The 18,961-nt window shown below is 45.2% G+C and overlaps 1 protein-coding gene across 41 annotated transcripts in view; it reads left to right on the top strand.

Annotated features, from left to right (window-relative positions):
* Nucleotides 1–18,961, top strand: part of Ablim1 (actin-binding LIM protein 1) — a 282,612-nt gene that overhangs the window by 250,489 nt on the left and 13,162 nt on the right. For 10 of the 41 annotated variants that reach the window (XM_030250913.1, XM_017318175.2, XM_006527028.4 and 7 more), the window contains 6 exons: nucleotides 1,055–1,090; nucleotides 3,474–3,603; nucleotides 5,652–5,771; nucleotides 13,622–13,726; nucleotides 15,347–15,394; nucleotides 17,785–17,931. In XM_030250913.1, the coding sequence (XP_030106773.1) occupies nucleotides 1,055–1,090; nucleotides 3,474–3,603; nucleotides 5,652–5,771; nucleotides 13,622–13,726; nucleotides 15,347–15,394; nucleotides 17,785–17,931 (586 nt within the window). The remainder of the gene's footprint in view (nucleotides 1–1,054; nucleotides 1,091–3,473; nucleotides 3,604–5,651; nucleotides 5,772–13,621; nucleotides 13,727–15,346; nucleotides 15,395–17,784; nucleotides 17,932–18,961) is intronic. The other 31 variants (NM_001362445.1, NM_001362446.1, NM_001290813.2 and 28 more) reach the window with 8 other exon arrangements.

Here is an 18,961-nt window from a genome sequence, read left to right as displayed (position 1 = left end):
CTTGTCACTGGGAACACGTGGTTGTAGACAGTCAAGCTGGAGCCAGTCAGCAAAGAAGCAGATATGCACTGAAATGTTAGGGAAGTTAGGGTAGCAAGGGGAAGTGTGAATGGGAGGTCATGAGAGGTGTGAAGGAAAGTGTGAACAGGGGGTCATAGGAGGTGGAAAGGAAAGTGTAAATGGGGGTGGGGTGTCATGGGAGGTGGGAAGGAAAGTGTGAATGGGGACTCATGGGTGGTGTGAAGGAAAGTATGAATGAGGGGTCATAGAAGATGTGAAGTAAAGTGTGAATGGGGGTCACAGGAGGTGTGAAGGAAAGTGTGAACAGGGGGTCATAAGAGGTAGGAAGGAAAGTGTAAATGAGAGGTGATGGGAGGTGTGAAGGAAAGTGTGAACAGGGGGTTCACAGGAGGTGTGTAGGAAAGTCTGAACTGGGAATCACAGGAAGTTAGTGTGATGATGGAAACTGTGAACAGAGGGATGGCAGGAAGTTATTGCAACAGTGGAAAGTGTGAATGGAGATCATGAGGTGTGAAGGGAGTTTGAACCCAGACTTCACTAGAGTTGAGTGAGCTCTGAAGCTGTCTAAAAAGCACTGGCGGCAGCGGAGATGCTAGTGCCAAGTTCCTGGGGTGAAAGCACTTCACCTATTGATAACAGAAGTCAACCCAAAAACAACAGACAGTGGAGGTAGGTGATGTGAGGGTCATCACAGTCCTACCAAACTATCTTACAGTAATTTCTGCGGTTCTGAATTAGCAAACTTCTGCATTTCCTTAGCTGTTTAACACACAGTTATATCATAAACACAGTCAGATATGGAAGGGAAGGAGTTCCAACCAGTCCAACAATACAGTCATTAAAGTCATGCTTCTTGGGTAGGGATATCCCTGAGTCTCCTGGGAACCTTGCTAGAATTCCCCATCAGCCTCCTGTCCCCTGAGTTACCCAGCTGTCAAAGGTGACTTGTGTGTTTACAGTGATGTTTTTACCATCCTCAAAACTGGCAGGAAGTTAACCGATGCACTGACTTAAAATTCTCTTCTTCTTCCAGTCTCCAAGGACTTTGTCTCCAACTCCATCTGCAGAAGTAAGTATTGTTTGGCTGGATTCATGGGTGGCTTGGGCATGGCTTGGACCTCATCTGTACTTGAAAAGCATATATGTACCAAGGGACAGAAGAATTGATTACGATGCTTGCAAGGATTACTTTATACACAAGCCAGGACCATATGACAGCAGCACACTTGTAAGGGGGACAAGAGAGTAAAAGTGGCCTGCTCCTAATCCAGTCCTGCACTGCTGGTAAGAAACAGTAGCAGGGACAGATCTGCAGGAACTGAAGCCATTGTCCAGTGTGGGTCTCTTGGCCTCTGTCTGTCTGCACTTCTGTGATATAGACTCTAACATAATTAGAATGGCTGGTGGTTGTTATAGCATAATCTGTAAGCTGAAGCACTTTGTGGGCAGTCACCTCTTCTGGACTGATCCAAAGCCACGCAGCTTCCTGGACCTTTTATATGGGGTCCAGACTGGCCTGAGCTCCCTATGTGGCAGAGGAGAAGCTCGAACTTCTAGTCCTCCTGCCTCCATCTCCTGAACGCTGAAAGTACAGGCATGCACCTTGCTTGTTTTATGCAGTGCTGGGGATCAAACCCAGGGCTTCATGCATGCAAACACTCTACTGTCTGAACTAACTATACACCAGCCTTGCTGGATACTTTTATCAAACTGATCACAGTGGGAGTTCTTTGTAATCTGAGATGGAAAGCCTGTAGCATTTTTGTTTCAAACAGGGTGCTATGACCAATACATAGCCACTCCTCCACCCTGGAAATTTACAGCTTTTAGATTTGCATTCAACCAGCTTCAAAGTGGAGCGAGGTCTGGTGGTTACTGTGTTGCAGCCAATTACTACAGACCCAGGGCCCCTGCTGCTTGCTGTCAGCTCCCGGGCCTCACTTACTAAGCTGTTACTGTAGCCGCGGCTCCTGTGTTCCTTCAGATTCTTACTGTGTTGTGTCTGGCAAAAACCTCAGAGTACAGCAAATCCCAAAGTGGAAAACACTATCTGAACTCTTCAGGCTGTTTGTTTGTTTTTACTATTTTTTTTTAAAAAAAAGATTTGTTTTATTTTATGTAAGTACACTGGCGCTGTCTTCAAGAAGAGGGCATTGGATTCTATTACAGATGGTTGCAAGCCACCATATGATTGCTGGAAATTGAACTCAGGATCTCTAGAAGAGCGGTCAGTGCTCTTAGCCACTGAGCCATCTCTCCAGCCCTGTTTTTACTTTTTTTTTTTATTGTGTCTTTGCACAGACAGGTATTTTTTTTGTGCCTGTTGCCCAATGCACCATTTTCTGAGTTTGGACATAGGTAATATCCCAACAGCACTATTATGTTAGATGAAAGCGATATACTCTAATTTCTTTGTTATTCTCTAATTTGTCGAGAGCATAATACAAAGGTTTGCCCCTGTGGTATCATGAAGGTACTTACAGTTATTTCCTTAGGCTGTTTCCCAGGCTGAGAAGTAGTTAATTATCTTAGGAAACCACCAACTTGTTCTCCAGGAACAGCAACTTTTATATGTCCCCAGAATAGTGTCCCCAGAATAGAGCTTAGTGTCAGGGCTTTGGTTCAGAAGCAAGGGCTGTATGTACCTGCCGCGTGTCAGCACGTGGGTCCATGACTTGTTGGGGACCTTGCTTCTCCATCACTGAGGGGCCGGTAGTACCCAGATCTACTGTTCTTACTGTGTGCAGATCTGTTTGGGGTACTTCCCTAGTTTCTGTGATAAAACGCTCCAGAAAAGCAGCGGAGTGAAGGAAAGGAGCGCCACGGGGAGGGAGAGCTGATTTTGACTGACAGCCCTTTAAGGTGGGAAAGTCATGGCTAAGGAGCAGGAGGCAGCTGGTCGCCCCAGTGAGGAAGCAGAGAGGAAGGCTGGTGCTCAGCTCTCTGTCTTACTGGTGTTCAGTAAGGACCTCAGCCCGTAGAACACTACCCCCCACATTAAGGGTGGGTCTTTCCTTCTTCCACAAATGCTTAAATCTCCCTAGAAACACCCTCACAGATACCCAGAGATGTGTTTTCCATGGCAACTGTAAATCTGTTTAGTTGACAGTGGAGACAAACCACTCTGGGATCTGATGTAGACACACAGAAAAGCCTCAGATCTCAGCCCCGGTGTGGTAACTGTGGGAACTGTTCCTCTTCTAGCACTGCTGGCATGTATAGATTTTATACCTTAAATTTTAATATCTGCAGTGACTGTTGACTGTGAGCAGAATATATTGGCCATGGAGTATTCATGCGCATGAATACTTATTGATTGTAACCCTGAATGCTGAATGAAGACACTTCTAACGGCAATTCCCCAGCTACTTCTGTGGACTGGGTTTTACCTATAGATGCCCACTATTGTGCGAAGATGTTTTGGACTTACGATTTCTCACACCTTTCTGCAGGGTTATCAAGATGTCCGGGATCGGATGATCCACAGGTCCACCAGCCAGGGCTCCATCAACTCCCCTGTGTATAGCCGGCACAGTTACACTCCAACTACGTCTCGCTCGCCCCAGCACTTCCACCGACCTGGTAAGGATCGCTCTCCCCTGGAGCTGTACCACATAAGAGTATGTATCTGTATGATTTTTCTTTTCACGCCACTGGCAGAATATTGAAAACCCTGGCCGTTAAATATTTCTAGCCCTCTGAAAGAACAAACTGAAAGCTGGTGTCTGTCTTTATTTTGTATTATGTCTTTAAAATCAGTCATTCTATCCTTGTGTTCACTGTGAGCTATTAAATTTCATTTTGACATTGACCTGCTGAGAACAAAGGACATTTTTAAATAACTCGATAAAATCTCATTCCCCTGAAACTTAAAACAAAGATCTCTGAAAGAAAATATGTTTTTCTAATTTATCTACATCTTCCGAAGTCCAATGTTAGCCATTGGTTGGAAAATTTAAAGCCCTCACCCAGGCACACAGTGTGACAGTGAGTGCTTACATGGTCAAGCCCCTTCTGGAGCGAGGCCTGAGAGTCCCACTGGGTAACTTTGGGACCACTTCTGAGTCCCAAGAGTTGAAATCAGCCTCGGGAATGGAGTGGCTATCCTGAGGTAGCAGGTTATGAAGTGCTCCGATCTTTAGAGGTCTCAGTCCCTGAGGCTCGAAGTGAAGCTCTTGTGTGTGGATCAGAATGGAAGTCCCCAGCACAGATTAGAGTCCCCTGAAAAACAGAGTCGTGGAGAAGCATCTGAAAGAACTTGTGATTCTTCTATACATCTAGAAGACCCCATTTTAAGCTTCTTGCTGCTGGCCAGGCTAATGAAACAAATATATGGCAATGCTGGCTTATAACTAAAATATTCAAGAATTAAAGCCAATAGGAATGACCAGAGTATAGAAAGGCTGCCGTCTTCTCAAGGCCACAGAGGACTGGAAGCTGCTGGGTCCTTCATTATTAGATGGATTTCTCTGGACAGGGCTGGGATGTGACTCATGGTACAGTGCTTGCCTATCATGTGTGAGGAGGCCCTGAGGTCAGTTCTCAGTCACACACACACACACACACACACACACACACACACAGACTTAAACATATTTTTAGTATTTACTGAATTCCATTAAATGAGTGTTTTCAGGTTACCCTTTTTCAGGATATAACTATAGTCATTTTACTTACTCTTTTGATAATTTGAAATCACTTTGGTACTATTCTACATATGATATATGCTGAGACCACTAAACCCTGCCCTGACTTTGTCAGAGTGGCATGTGGCCACAGGGCAATTGTCCTTTGAAAGTATTTTGAATAGCAAGGGAGTGGCCACTCCACTCCAGTTGTTCCTTATGAACTTAGTGGTCAGGAGAAAGCTTGGTCTCTTCCGTCATGGCTTTGATGCTACAGCCCAGAATTTTCTCCACCTCCTCTTCCAATATAGCACACATGTGCAAGACCCCAAGCATCTAGCATCAAGACGTTTGTGATGCCTAAAAGTTAACCCAGGCACATACTTGTGATGTCTGTGTAACCAAGTATCCACCCTGTAAATTCTGGATGACGGGTGGCGTTTTAATTCCCCGAGTTGACAGTGGTCCATTCTCCCTCTGAGCAACTGGGTTCCTGTCTCCAAAGTCCCCACCACTGCCAGCGTCCTATGTAACTGCCTGTCCAGCCAATACAACAGAGATTTCCAAAACAAAACAAAACCTTTGTTTTTATGTATGCTTCTTCACGTTTCTTGAAATGACTGTCTGCTCTCTGCACTCATTTCCAAGGGTTGATTTGTTGAATACACTTTAAAAGCAGCTATTGAGTCTATGTGCTGTGCTCAGCCCCGGCGCTGTGTACTTGGCATTATCATGCCAGTGTCCCGGAGAGCATGTTCAACAAGCCATTTATTCCCAGAGATTGACTCTGTGTCCACTTGGGGCTGTCTGCAGACTCCGCCCCCGGCCTAGCCCCGCCCACAGGTCCGTTCCTAACCCTATTGCCTTCCTCCTTTTTCAGATTTCTGATTAACGCTCTCCATGTCCTCCCCACCTTGGGCACCTGCCCTGCTCCCCTGTTAATTTCTTTCTTCTTTTCTGTTTCCACCTCGCCCCGCCCTGGTTGGTTGGTTCCCTGCCGCACAGAGCTCTTGTCTCCTGGTGTGCACAGGTGGTCTCCCCTGCGCACCAGCAGCTTCAGCTCCACCCACAGCGACTCCCGTCCCAACCCCCCCTTCCGACACCACTTCCTCCCCCATGTCAAAGGTAAGGAGACAGGCCTCGCAGGCGGCAAGTGCCTGGCCCGTGTAGTGGAGATTTATTAGCTCCCGGCAAGGCTAATAAGCTGTATCTCCAAGAGTTAGAGCCACTGAGCTTTCTGCCCATCAGCATGCCTGCCCGTGTCCTCACTGCCCCCAACCGTGGCCTTAGAACTGGCATGGCATCTCGCATTCCAAGAGATGCATTGTTTCCAAGAGCTCTGTACCAAGCAATGGGGTGTATACTTAGGAACTAAGAGCTATCTCCTACCGATTAGAATAATATATATTATTATTTTGTCTTTGTATGTGCCCGTGGCAAAATATAATATATATATACATGAGTGTTTTCTTGGGTTTCATTTGTGATATGTTTCCAAAAAACACAGCAGGATTAAGTAATAATGGAAAGTTGTCTTCATGGTGATAAGCCATTGAACAACATGAACATGTGTGAACAGCGTAGCCTGTCCCTCCTCTCTGTCTCTCTGTCTCTGTCTCTCTCCTCCACTCTCTTTCTCTCTCTCTTTGAGGTGAGTGACTCTGATTTAATATTTACATGATGAATAAGAGGCTCTGTCTCCTGCCTCCTGTTCCTGTACACTCGAACGCGCGTACACACATACACGCGCGCGCACACACACACACACACACACACACTCTCTCTCCCTCCCTCCCTTCCTCCTCCTCCTCCTCCTCCTGCTTCTTCTTCTTCTTCTTCTTCTTCTTCTTCTTCTTCTTCTTCTTCTTCTTCTTCTTCTTCTTCTTCTTCTTCTTCTTCTTCTTCTTTCTCTCTCTCCTCCCTATGTGGCCCCCTGCCTGTTTGCTTCCTAGTTGCATATGCAGCTTCAGCCTTGGGCTGTCCACCTGCAGGAACTGAGAAAGGCCATTTAAGTGAAGACTCCCCAGAGAGTTGCTAACTTGCTGTGCTGTCTTGATTTGAACCACGTGAGCCAACAGAAATAGCGGAAGGAGGTAGAGGCAAGTGGGACCTGAGAATGGTCGTCAAGGGTTCTGTGTCCCCAGTTCACCCTGCCTGCGCATCTGCCTCAGCACCTGCGCATCGGCCTCCGCTGAGTACCTGCGAGGATAGAATACTTCTCTAGCTCCTGAACACTCTTGTCAGTCTGCACAGGCCTTTGCCTTTAGATTACCTGGACTCCTGAACTGTTGACTTCTGAAGTGTAGATGTGCTAGGAATTCAGTGTGCAGTTATTTCGGGCTCAGTGGTTAAGTCCATTTTCTGCTCCTGCAGAGGACCTGGGTTAAGTACCCAGCACCAACATGGCAGTTCACAACCAGTTCAGGGGGTATTCTAGTGCCCTCTACTGGTCTCTGTGGGTATTGCATGCACATGGTGCGCATACATTCATGTAGAGAAACTATCCTGCACAGAAAAATATGTTCCTTTTTTTTTCCCTAAAGAAAATGATATGACTGAAGATATTATTTATCATTAATAAAACTTTGGGGTAGTCCCAGCACTTTCCAGGTGTCTTGACTGGCTACTTAAAGTCATCATTGATAGTTAATATGGAGGAAATTTTTATTCCCACGTGCCATGGTTATTATTATTTTTTAAAGAATTTTTATATAACTATAAAGAAATTACTGAGAAAAAGCTTCAGCTATGTATTTTAATGAGAGCCTCATATGTCAGTTTTTGAACAAATCAAGGTAAAAGTTTCTCATTTTGACTAAAGTAGTGCAAACTGCTTTGTTGTCTGTTGGTCTTTCAGAAAGGTAATTTTTGTTAAACAGGCCCTTTAAAAAAAATCACACAACATGTGTACAAATAGCACAGTATCTTGGGGAATATCAGTGGCCCACCTTGTGTCTGGGACACTCACATTTTGGATTTAAATATCATCTCTGTCACTTGCTACCTGTGTGACCCTGAACTGACCCTTATCCTTTCGATCACTGTCTCACATATGAGTCATAAGGGCGGGGACCCTCTCCTGGGCCATTAGATGTGTGAGGTGCGGTGTCCTAGGGTCAGTGTGCAGTCATGAACGTGGTGCTCAGTGCTTTTGCGTAGCTCAGGCTATCTTCAGACTCCCTGTGTGAAAGCAAATGAACCGGAACCTCGATTCTGCCGTTCTTTGAGGTGAAAGGATCACAAGGCTGAGTGCCCGTGCTCCGCTTATGTGGTGCTGAGGGTCAAACCCGGGACACTTACAGATTGAGCCACATCTCTAGACCTTAAAGTATTTTTTTACTGAAATCACTCCACGTATTCTTCAGAGCTTTCCTGTGCCTCAGGCCTCGTCAGGAGAGCTAGGAGCAGGCTTCCCGATGAAGTAGTTGATCAAAGGCTCACAACCAGGAAGAGGCAGGACCTGGACTGGACTGCAAGCCTTTCGTATCCAGAGGGGTTTTCCCGATTAGATATGGTCACTGTGGGATGAAGTTGCATGCACTTTAAACGGCAAAGCAAAATTTAGCCAGAAAATTGCATTCTTGTTGAGGCGGATACAAAGGCTGTTTCCATCATTTAAATAATAAAATTACAAAGATTTTGTTCTTCAGTAAAAACATCAAATAGTTATCAAAAATTGTACTAGTTCTGTGAATCTCAGCATCAAAAATGCAAACTATGTTCTTTCTGTTTGAACCTGGACTTGACATTTTGAATGTAGACAGGTATCAGGGGTTTAAATTATAAAGGGAAGTGAATCAAAAGGAATTAGTATGGCCTTGACCTTGTACGTAACAACATTTACTGATCTCTTTCAGTTTCTATTAGGTATATGTTTGTACTTAATTTATATGGAGTCATTTTGATAATTCATGCATGAACTATAACGGACACAATAGATTACCCTCAGTTTTTAGATCAGATGAGCTTTTTGTTTAAGGCTACAGCTTTGAATGCCTAAGATAGTGAGTGGCTTACATCCAGATTCTTCCAGAAATCACTTCTCAGTTATTTTTTTTAAAGATTTATTTACTTCTATTATGTATATGTACACTGTAGCTGTCTTCAGACACACCAGATCCCATTACAGATGGTTGTGAGCCACCATGTGGTTGCTAGTAATTGAATGAACTCAGGACCTCTGGAAGAGGAGTCAGTGCTCTTAACCACTGAGCCATCTCTCCAGCCCTTACCTTATGATTCATAACAGTAGCAAAATTATAGGTCTGAGGTATCAACGAAAGTATTTTGTGGTTGGGAGTCGGCACAGCCCGAGGAGCTCAGCAATAGGAAGGTTGAGAACAGTACTGCTATCTAAAGCGTCTGATCGTTACTGAAGTTTTAGGTGAGAAGAGACGATCTTGAAACTCTGTCCTAAAAATCTACAGGCTGCCAGCACTGAGCTCCACCCCAGACAGTCCGAGCAAGCACCCCGAGAGCCAGGCAGCCTGCCAGCAAACTCACCCCCTTTAGACTTAGTCACCAAAGCTCTCGTGGCACAGAAACGGAGAACATAGCAGAGGAAAATGTCCGAATCAAGTACAGGGAGAATCCTGTGAGTGGCAGTCTCCCCAGGGCTACTGGTTTGGTTTATTAGGCTGCCAATGAAGAAGCTAAGAGTTAAAAATGAAGAAAATGGATGTGCTAGTTGCTTCTTGCTGGCTTAACGGAGATCACTGAAAACCAGCCTGTGTCAATGGATGTGCCTTCCAAATGGGACGCTTCCTCCTGCGCATGCGCTTGGCTTATTTAAATGCTAAGCAAAACAGAGAATGTCTTAGAACCACCACTTTTTTTTTTTTTTTCCACCCAGAGTGGAGTTGTGATTTTTAAATTTTGTTTCATTTTTATCTCTTATGGGCATGGTGTTTTGCCATGCACGCATATCTCTGTGAGGGTGTCAGATCTCCTGGGACTGGAGTTACAGACTGTTGTGAGCTGCCACATGGGTGCTGGGAATTGACCCAGGTCCTTTGGAAGAGCAGTAGGTGTTGTTCACCACTGAGCCATCTCTGCAGCCCAGAAGTCATATCATTTTGAGTGTCTATTTTAGAAAAGAGATGTGTTTATAATAGAAATTTTTCTTTCTTTTACAAATACCCCAATAGCTCAAATTGTTGGCAGTTCAGGGCCTAAGAATTTGGAATTCAGCAACATTGTCTACCAGACAGCGTATTCCCTCGTCGAACCACCATGCTGTGTGAGTTACTACGAATTCTTATGTCACAGAGTTTAGATTCCAGCTCTGGTAACCCAACGAGCCAGGCTTGGCTGCCCCTCCCAGTGTCCAGTGGGAGAGGTGAGTGGTGGTAAAGGCAGACAAAGGAGGTCTCATGAACACATCAGGGAAGTCCAACACAGAGGGTCCAGTGACCTCGGGTCTACCTTTGGAGTCCAGTAAAGCCTTAGGTTAAGGCAGAAGAAGGGTGGGGGGGGGGCAAGGAAAGAGAGGCACACATTGTCTCTACATCCTGGTCAAGAGCCTGGGCACAGGTAAAATGTGGACCATACAAGCATAAGGTCCTAAGTTCAGAGCTCTTGTACCTACGAGAATTTTAGACATGATGGTGCAGGCCTGTAATCCCAGCATGGGAGAAGCAGCAACAGGCAGATCCTGGGGTCTCACTGGCCTAGCCAAGGTGGGAAGTTTCAACTCACTGGGAGACTCTGTCTCAAAGATCTGAGCTGGAAAGCAAAAGAGGACAGTACCCACCCAAGACTGACCCCTAGCCCTTACATTCCCCCCCATGACTGACTGTACCTGCACACACACACACACACACACACACACACACACACACACACACACAGTGGTAGACAGCTTGTTAATTGTTCTTTTTGCCCATGGGTGTGGTATTTCCTGTGATATGAGCCACTTTAGGGTATAGCTTTTATATCATAGATAACCTTTCTCATCTTGGGGATTGTCTGTCCTGCGAGGAGTCGTTGTTCCTAAAGAGAAAGTCAGTGTAAGGTGACGTGTCTCTGTGCCTGCAACCTCAGTGGGGATAGGATAGGTGGGGTAGACGAACTCTGCTTTGGGGTTGTGCAGCCTCAAGCCGGAGTCAGGCACAGAATGAAGCAGCAATGATTGGCTTCCGTCTGCTCTTAGATACTCATTAGGCTCCAGTGAGGAGACCATGCCTTTTAGAAAATCACCCTTCCTTGCTGTTTCAGTCAATCCTGTGGGGAATTTTAGATAATCATAAAATGAAATCTAATCCCAAAGTGCTTATGTTACCAGTGGGTTTTGTTTTGTTTTTTGTTTTTTTTTTTTTTAACAACTGAAAAGGTCTGTCCTTGTTGAGACTACACAACCAAGTCAAAAGCAATAACCACACAACTGGTGACGGCACCACTCAGCCCAGAACCTCCCAGAGTCTTCACCCTTGGAAAAGTGATAGGTTTCTACTGCTGCCTGGCAGAAGGGGGTCCTATTGACAGAACGCTTTCAGCTTGGAGCTGTCCCCTGCCTTTAGCAGCCTTCATCCTCTGCCCAGCATGTGCTGAGTTTTAGCGTGTATATGACACTGCATAATCAGTATCATCAAAACGGCCCCTGGGTGCTCACTGACCAAACCCACGAAAACCCTGTCCCGAACTCTGATGGTCAGTGCTGGGTACCAGCATCTGGCTCATCCACAGGGAGGCTTGCTAAGTTAGATCAGGCACAGCTTTAGACGGAGTAAGTTGGCCTGTATTGCCCATTTACTCCCAAGCAAGGAAAACATACTCACTCCTGGCCAGGGGATGAGCTGATATTGGTGAGAACAAAGGAGGCTCAGTTCTACAGCTATAGTAAACACAAGCCACAGCCTTCCCTCGCCTTCCCTTCTCTACCTGGTTGTTATGCATATTTTGTCAGACTTGAACTAGCTATTGCTCTTCATATTTCAAGACTGTGACATTTTACTTCATGTCTGTTTTGGGGTGACCTAGAAATGTCTGTACTGAGACATTTAAATATCCAGCCCGTCTGAAAGCCCTGGCAATCGACTTCTTTCATGCGTCGTTAGCCAGATTTGGGACAGCTTGACTTGAAGAAGTAGGCCAAAACTATTTTCTGACGATCTATGTGTTCCTTGAAATAATTAACTCAGTGAGTAGAACACTTGACTGGAGTATACGAGGCTCCAGGCTCAATCCTGGGGCCTAAAATAACAAATGAATTTGAAACATTTGTACTACAAAGGCCACCATCAAGCGAATGTAAAGACAGCCTACAAAATGGCTTATAAAACTGAAAATCATATTCCCAGAAAACAAGAGTTGTATCTCGAATAAATGCTTCTAGAAACAGGAGTGAAAGCAATTCATATCAGTAATCCCATAGTGTGGGGGTGATTCTGATGCTAAGGTTCTGTTCCCCAGTTGGGCATGATCTGTCAGGAAAGAAGCTATAGACCAATGCTGGTTGGAAGGGATAGGCGGGACTTCCGAGTCTCTGGAGGCAAGAGACAGACACAAGGAGAGGAGAGACAGAGAGACAGAGTTTGCCATGCTTCACAGAGAGAAAAGCCAAGCAGCCATGTCAGATCTCCAGAGGAGCAGTGGCCTGTGGCCGCTTCTACAGACAGGCAGGTGCTTGGGGACGGTTAGCAGGAACTAGCTGAGCAACTAAAGTTTAGGGCAGGTTCACAGCTAAGAGTATTGATAAGGGAACTTTAGCTTCATGAGTTTAATAATGCCCAGCAACTGTGCCAAGAAGGCAAGTTGAAAATGAACAACGTGTGTGTGTGTGTGTGTGTGTGTGTGTGTGTGTGTGTGTGTGTGTGAAATGCGCGCCTTTCATCCTTGGATTCAAGGGATGCTGGGTGGGGGCTGGTAGCGCACACCACCATAGCTTTTGGTAGTCCTCGGTGTTCTGCTGTGCTCTCTTAGGACCCGAGGCTTGCTCAGGTGAGCTCATTTCCTAGTTTGGCATGCGTTCTTCCCTGTGTTCCTATGAACAGAAGGGAAGAAGGGTGTGCTTGTGTGTCCCTGTCTGCACTTGAGGGTTTGCAGCCAAGCTCCAGCCCTCCATGTCCCATGGACAGTGTCTCCTCTGAGGACAGCTTTCAGTGCTGTAGCCTTGTCACAGGCTAGCCTGTGATATCCTAGGTTTCTAGACCATTGCTTCCGGCTCATCTGGTACCTTTTCTGGGCTCTAAGGAGCTTCCTGAAGAACTGATGGAGCCTGAGTCTCCTCTCTAAGCTTGCACATCAGTCCATGAGTGTAGCAATACCAGGCTAGGGAGATCAGAGAAGCAGAGGTAGGAATCTCTCTCCTTCCCTGATTTGTGCTGGTCGTGATTGGGTGTTCAGTTAGTATGTTAGTGACTGATTCATTCGCCAGAGGAAGTAATACAAAGAGTGAAGGAGTCCCCAGGGTGTGTGGCAGAGAGGGGTCTGACTCCATCTGTTTGTTTCAAAAGAGGATAACAGAAACCCAGCCTGTGATGAGACCACTTTATACTATGAGAGGAAGGACTGGGTGACCACCAAAGCACCTAGCCTTAGCCTCAAGAGAAACATACTGTACTGGCCAGCCCCTCCCACTGTGCCTGGAAGCAGTTGTACCTGCAGCTGGGGCCTGCACATCCCACCCACCTACACGTTTGGGATTTAAGCACCTGACAACTGGTCCTAAATCAGCGGCCAGTGGCTTTCCCTCTTCTTGGCATCTGATGGGTTTTCGGAGCTCGAGGCCTCCACTGCATGCAGTTGGAATGGTGCTTCCCTGGCTGCTGGCTGCTTTGAACTACCTGAGCTCAAATCTCCCCTTTGGAAACTAAACCGGATGCCACCTTTGCGAGCCAAGTTGACAGACTGAGTTTGTTTCCATTGTTTTGCCTTCCTGACATTCCTTCCCTGCAGCTCGCTGTGTTGAGTTTTGATGCGCTGGCTTTCCTTTACTGCCCTCTCTCATTCTGTTTTCTCCATTCTTCTCATTGGAGGCAATGAGCCGTCCAGCGGCCGGAACTCCCCTCTCCCCTACCGGCCCGACAGCCGCCCTCTAACTCCAACTTACGCTCAGGCCCCTAAACATTTCCATGTTCCAGGTAGGAGCTGACACAGTGTGTCTTGGTGTCCTGTCGCCGTGTAGAATGTAGCTTTGTGACCTCGTCTGTCTCCATTTCTCATTTTTCTTCATCAAGATACACATAGTCAACAAACACTAAATTGCAGGATCTGACCTTCCAAGGGGTCAAAATTAAAGTTGGTGGCATCAAACTGAAGGCGTATGTCTTCAGTTTAAAAGATTTTTTTTTCACGGCTGGGAGTGAAACCTGGGTGAGTGCTCTCCTACTGAGCCCTCAAAGTCCTTAAAGAGACTGGGAGGCAGAGAGAGGATAAAGACCATCAAGAACGGTTGGGTTTTTTGGTTAGGATTTTAGTTTTTGTAATTGTGACTTCTAGGATGTCAGATTGTGGTTCACTATCGTTAACAAAGTATCATAAAAGCCACGGAGCTATGTCCTCATCCTGAAGACTGAAGCACTCACCCCTGAGGAGTTGTAACATTGTCTCAGCTGGGCGGTGTTTCCGTACTAGGTATAAGCAAGTCACGTCACCTCCAGGGCCCACAAAAGTATCTTGCAATTTAGGCTCCACACGCAAACTTTAGTCTGGTAGTCATAGTGCTAGCTGCTCAAATAACAGCTTGCCATCAGAAGCTGGAAAGCCCACTCAGGGTTAGTTCAGTCCATGAGAACAACAGGTCATCTGGGGCCACACAAAGACTTATAAATTACCCACTCTGTTCCCATAGCTATGCTTCCCTAGACTCTCAATTCATTTTTTACTTTTGAATATATACTCAGCAAATCAGGAAGGTAGAGTGAGATTGGAACCACTTAACTAAACTAAGGCTTCCTTTAAAACATTTTTTCCCCATTAATCTTGAAAGCCTGTTATGTACATTTGAAGTTTTTCATATGAAAAATTCCTCCTCCAAGGTACAGTCTCTAAGACTTGGGGTGGGAGGGCAGAGAGAGAACTCTGGAAATGTCTGAGCACCTTGAATCAAAGTGAAATGGTAGTATAATCGGATGGCGTCTCTGCAGACGTGCGGATAGCATTTTTTTTGCACCGATTTTTTTCTTTTCTTTCTTGCTTCTTAACACAAACCTGGCCCATCCGGATTAGGACTTTGTTGGTCACCCAGTGTTGCTGTGTTTAGTTTTAGTCTCTCACGTCGTCTCCATTGCTCCATTCATTTAGTGAAATAGTAAATTGAGCCACCGGTAACTCCTGGCAGCTCAATTTCTAGACAGTAGCAATTTGGGAATTGCTTTTCCCCAAACTCGTTATGTCTTCCTCACCATCTCAGCGTCTCTGCCGCGTGCATCGCTTCCTGTTTAGATCCCACGTTCAGTGAAGTCTGTATGTGAAATAAATGGCTCGCGAATAAGAGGCACCTCTCTCGTGTGCTGTGATGTATTACAAAGGCTTCTACGTTACCTCTGTATGGATCCGGATCATTTCTGTGGTCTTTTCCCCCCAGGGTACTCAGTCTTTGTAATACAAAGGTTGGCTTTCTGGGTTGTTTTTGTTTGAGAGTCTTTGGATTTAGTTCACTCTTTCGTTTGCCTGTTGTTCCTTTGTTTGTTTTGTTTTGTTTTTCCTCCATTTCTGAGCTGGTCCCCATAATCACACATCTTTGCTTTTCATTTCCACAGATCAAGGGATCAACATTTACCGAAAACCACCCATCTACAAACAGCATGGTAAACTTGCTCTCCTCTTTAGCTTTTAAGTGGCTGAGTCAGCTGTACTCCTCTTGGCTGTCTTCTGAAAGGCTTGCCTGCTGCTGCTTTGACAATGACTGAACCTGGGGCACAGCGCCTATTATGCCCGTATAAACTGACAGGAGACAAATATCAACTTAAAGGCCATTTGCCTAGTAGAGAGCATGTGGCTCAATCAGGAAACTTCTAATGTGATTCTGACCCTGTCAAACCGTATCATCCTGTCCACAGAGAGGGGGCGTTGTGGTCACAACTTTTTAGTCATTAAGTAATTTAACCACCCTTTAAAGTAAGTTTGATGAACTTGCTACTTGTTCAGATAATTAAAGCTAGTAAAAGAATGAACCATGGGCAAAAATTCTTACAAGACACACGCCCCATAGTAGACAGGGAAACAAGCTGAGAAAGTCAAGTCCTGCCCCATACTGCAGACATGGCTGTGCGGCTCATAGGCAGAAACTCTATCTATGTTCTAGTGTTTTTGTCTGCAAGGACCAGTGATTTAGGTATGTGTGTCTCGTTTAGGTAACTGTGCCTCTTACAGTTCTAGAAGTGAAGAATCACCAAAGTGGATTTATTATTCTGTTTTGATTTTCTGTGAATATAGGTTTGTTTTTGTTTTTTTTTTTATCTAAGAAATCAGGGTATTTTTTTTTTATGAATCTCATTTTCCTCACTACTATTAGCCCTCTCTTGATTTATCTGCAATAAATCTGTAGCTCAGATAGACGGCCTTCCAGTGAGTTCTGAAAATTGCACACTGTGTCTGGAGATGTGAAGGCTGTCCATACAATCTAGTCAGGAGTAAGGAAGGATTCCAATATCTGTTGAAAATACACAAGGAAAACTCACAGGTCAGCATCCTAGGCAGGGGAGAAGCGTGTCCTAGGCAGGGGAAAGTGTGTATTGTTTGGCTTTTCTTTTCTTTTTTATTTCAAGATTTTACATCCCACGCTTGCATTTTAAGTTTATTAACATTGTTTTTGTTTTTGTTTTGTTTTTTATGGTTTAATGTCTTCCCACACACTCATTAACATGTGAATGTCTAACTACTGACTTCACCAATTTTAATGAGTAAGTACTGTTTGAAATCATGCTTTTTGTTTTGTTGTGTTTGTTTTGCTTCAACAGTAAAATACCCAGTTAGATTTAGCAGTTTAGAGTTGTCTGTAAATATTAAAATCTCTGGTGCCTAGCTCCCTAGCCAGTCAGACAAGAGTCCCAGGGGTTGGATAGTGTTAGGCTTCACGTGGAAGGAATGGCTTTGTTCATTTGGCATGAGCCCTTGTGAATAATTAATCAATAGTACTACTAGAGCAACACTTTCTAAGCCATGTTCTGCAAAACCTGCTCCATGCCAAAATATAGACGTCATGTCCCAAACCAGTACCCATTTCCTGAAACATTTGCAAGGGGGAAAAAAAAAGTCACTTGTCTTCATTTTTACATAGAAGCGCAGTCCCATGCTCACACACTGTGTCCTCCAGGGAAGACACGGTGTTTTCTAAGCCAAGATACTGTTCCCACTACGTTAATGATGCCGAGGCGCATTGCTTCCTTCCCAGCCAAGACTTTCTCCCTTATTATTGAGTAACCCTGGTCAAGTCACACAAGCAAGTCGAAGGTTGGAAGTTTACTAGAAAAGATACAAAACATTATTTCCAGATTAAAAAATGTGTGAGTCCCAGAGAACAGTAATTTAACTCCAGTCGTATAAATATATTCTGCAACACCAGGCCAGTTTGCCAAGTCAGCTGGAATCAGGGAGTGACCATTTAACCCAGTTTGTTTTGCTCCAATTTGTGATGAATTTGGGGCCTCTAAGCTGTCGAGTCCTCCACTAAGTATAGCCACAGAGAACCCTGTGACTAGTGTCTCTTGCCTGGGCTACTCTTGCCTTCAGTTCTTTGACCAGACCCCAGAACAGAGCAGTAAGTCTGGATGACCACTGTAGACCCAGAAGGTCATCTCTCCATTTCAATTTCTCCTAGGATTCAAAAACCCATATAAAACATGTAAAGGATTAAGGTAAACTAGATTAGTGTATTTGTGGCTTCCGGGCCCCCAGGACAGAGCCAGACCCTCTCTAAGAATGGACAGCTAGAGCCAAATGCTACTTGTCCGACTTTCCATTTAGCTCTTTAATTTCAAATTTAGAACTCAAACTTCTAATTATCAAAATTTCCAGTTCCAAGAGTGTATAGAAATCAGAGGCCGACTAGGAATGTCCAGTTCTGTGGTGGCAGCGGTGTTCGGAGTTCTAGCTCTGGACTCTGGGGCACTCAGTGAAGAATGGAGACTCCTGTCTGTGGGGTGGTACCACCACTGCCGTACTGACCCATAGCTAAGCATCCCTGGTTCCCATCTAGATGCAGCTGCCTTGGCAGCCCAGAGCAAGGCTTCAGAAGATATCATCAAGTTTTCCAAGTTCCCAGCAGCCCAGGCGCCAGATCCCAACGAGATACCAAAGATTGAGACGGACCACTGGCCGGGTCCCCCCTCACTTGCCGCCGTAGGTATGCAACCAACAGAGTTAAGTCAAGTAGACAAATGCCTAGGAAAGCGCAAAGTGAATTGCTTAAAAACATGCAAAGAAACGTCACAGAGACAGGTAAGAAAAGTATATAGACCAACGAGTAGATAGTGAGAAGAATGTCTAATAGTGTATATCCCAAATGCTCAAAAGTTACAAAGCTCTCCCCACATGGCCTGGCTATACACAAGGACCCAGAACTGGTCTATAAATGGTGGCTTGGAAGGACTGACTCAGTGCCTGTTGAGCACAGTTGGATCAGAGGCTGCTGGCCAGGGTAGTAGTCTGGAGAACAGAGTGGGTGAAGTTATGAGGAATCCACTTTCCCAGTTAAGTTTGTTTCAGACCGTATCTGGGCTGCCTTCCCCCACTGTTAACAAGCAGCCTTAATGCTGAGACCCCCTCCCTCCCGGCTCAGGCAAGGCCACCTGATCCACTAAGAAGGGCTGTATTGGGTGTTCTGGAATATAGCTTGTGTATGAGTTTACATCTGTCATCCCATGATCCTGCGCTCCAATGTCACATTGGAAATGTCATTCTTTGCTTCATGCCTTCCAGTTGTGTCTGTGTCTACCATTTTGTCAGTAGTGAAATCACTCAGGCCTCTAGAAGTGGATTAGACTGGAACTCAGATCAGTCTTAGACAGTTTCCACTAACCTCACTTCTGCTGACAGCCCAAAAGGCCTTCAGTGCTCCACAAAACCTTAACCTTCCTCATCAGACTAACTTTTTTTTAGAATAATTTTTATAGGCAATAGAAGTCCATCTAAAAGCAATTAACATTTATAGAAATAGTTGAAGAGAAAGCTATTCACATTATTCACGGATATTGATGAGATGTTTCTAGTTCTGGCAGATTTTAGTAGATACATTTTTGTTAGTATAAACTGAAGAGAAAAATCCACGTTGGCTTTTCTAAAAATGAAACATCTGTCAATCTTTACCCCTCAGGAAGCTTCAGGAGGCTCTACGGAGCTTTCTACCTCAGCTACATTGCTTAGTAGGGGCCTAA

The sequence above is a fragment of the Mus musculus genome, chromosome 19, assembly GCF_000001635.26.
Source record: "Mus musculus strain C57BL/6J chromosome 19, GRCm38.p6 C57BL/6J".
Taxonomy (NCBI): domain Eukaryota; kingdom Metazoa; phylum Chordata; class Mammalia; order Rodentia; family Muridae; genus Mus; species Mus musculus.
The sequence above is the reverse complement of the archived record's forward strand: the minus strand, read 5'-3'. Positions and strand labels throughout refer to the sequence as shown.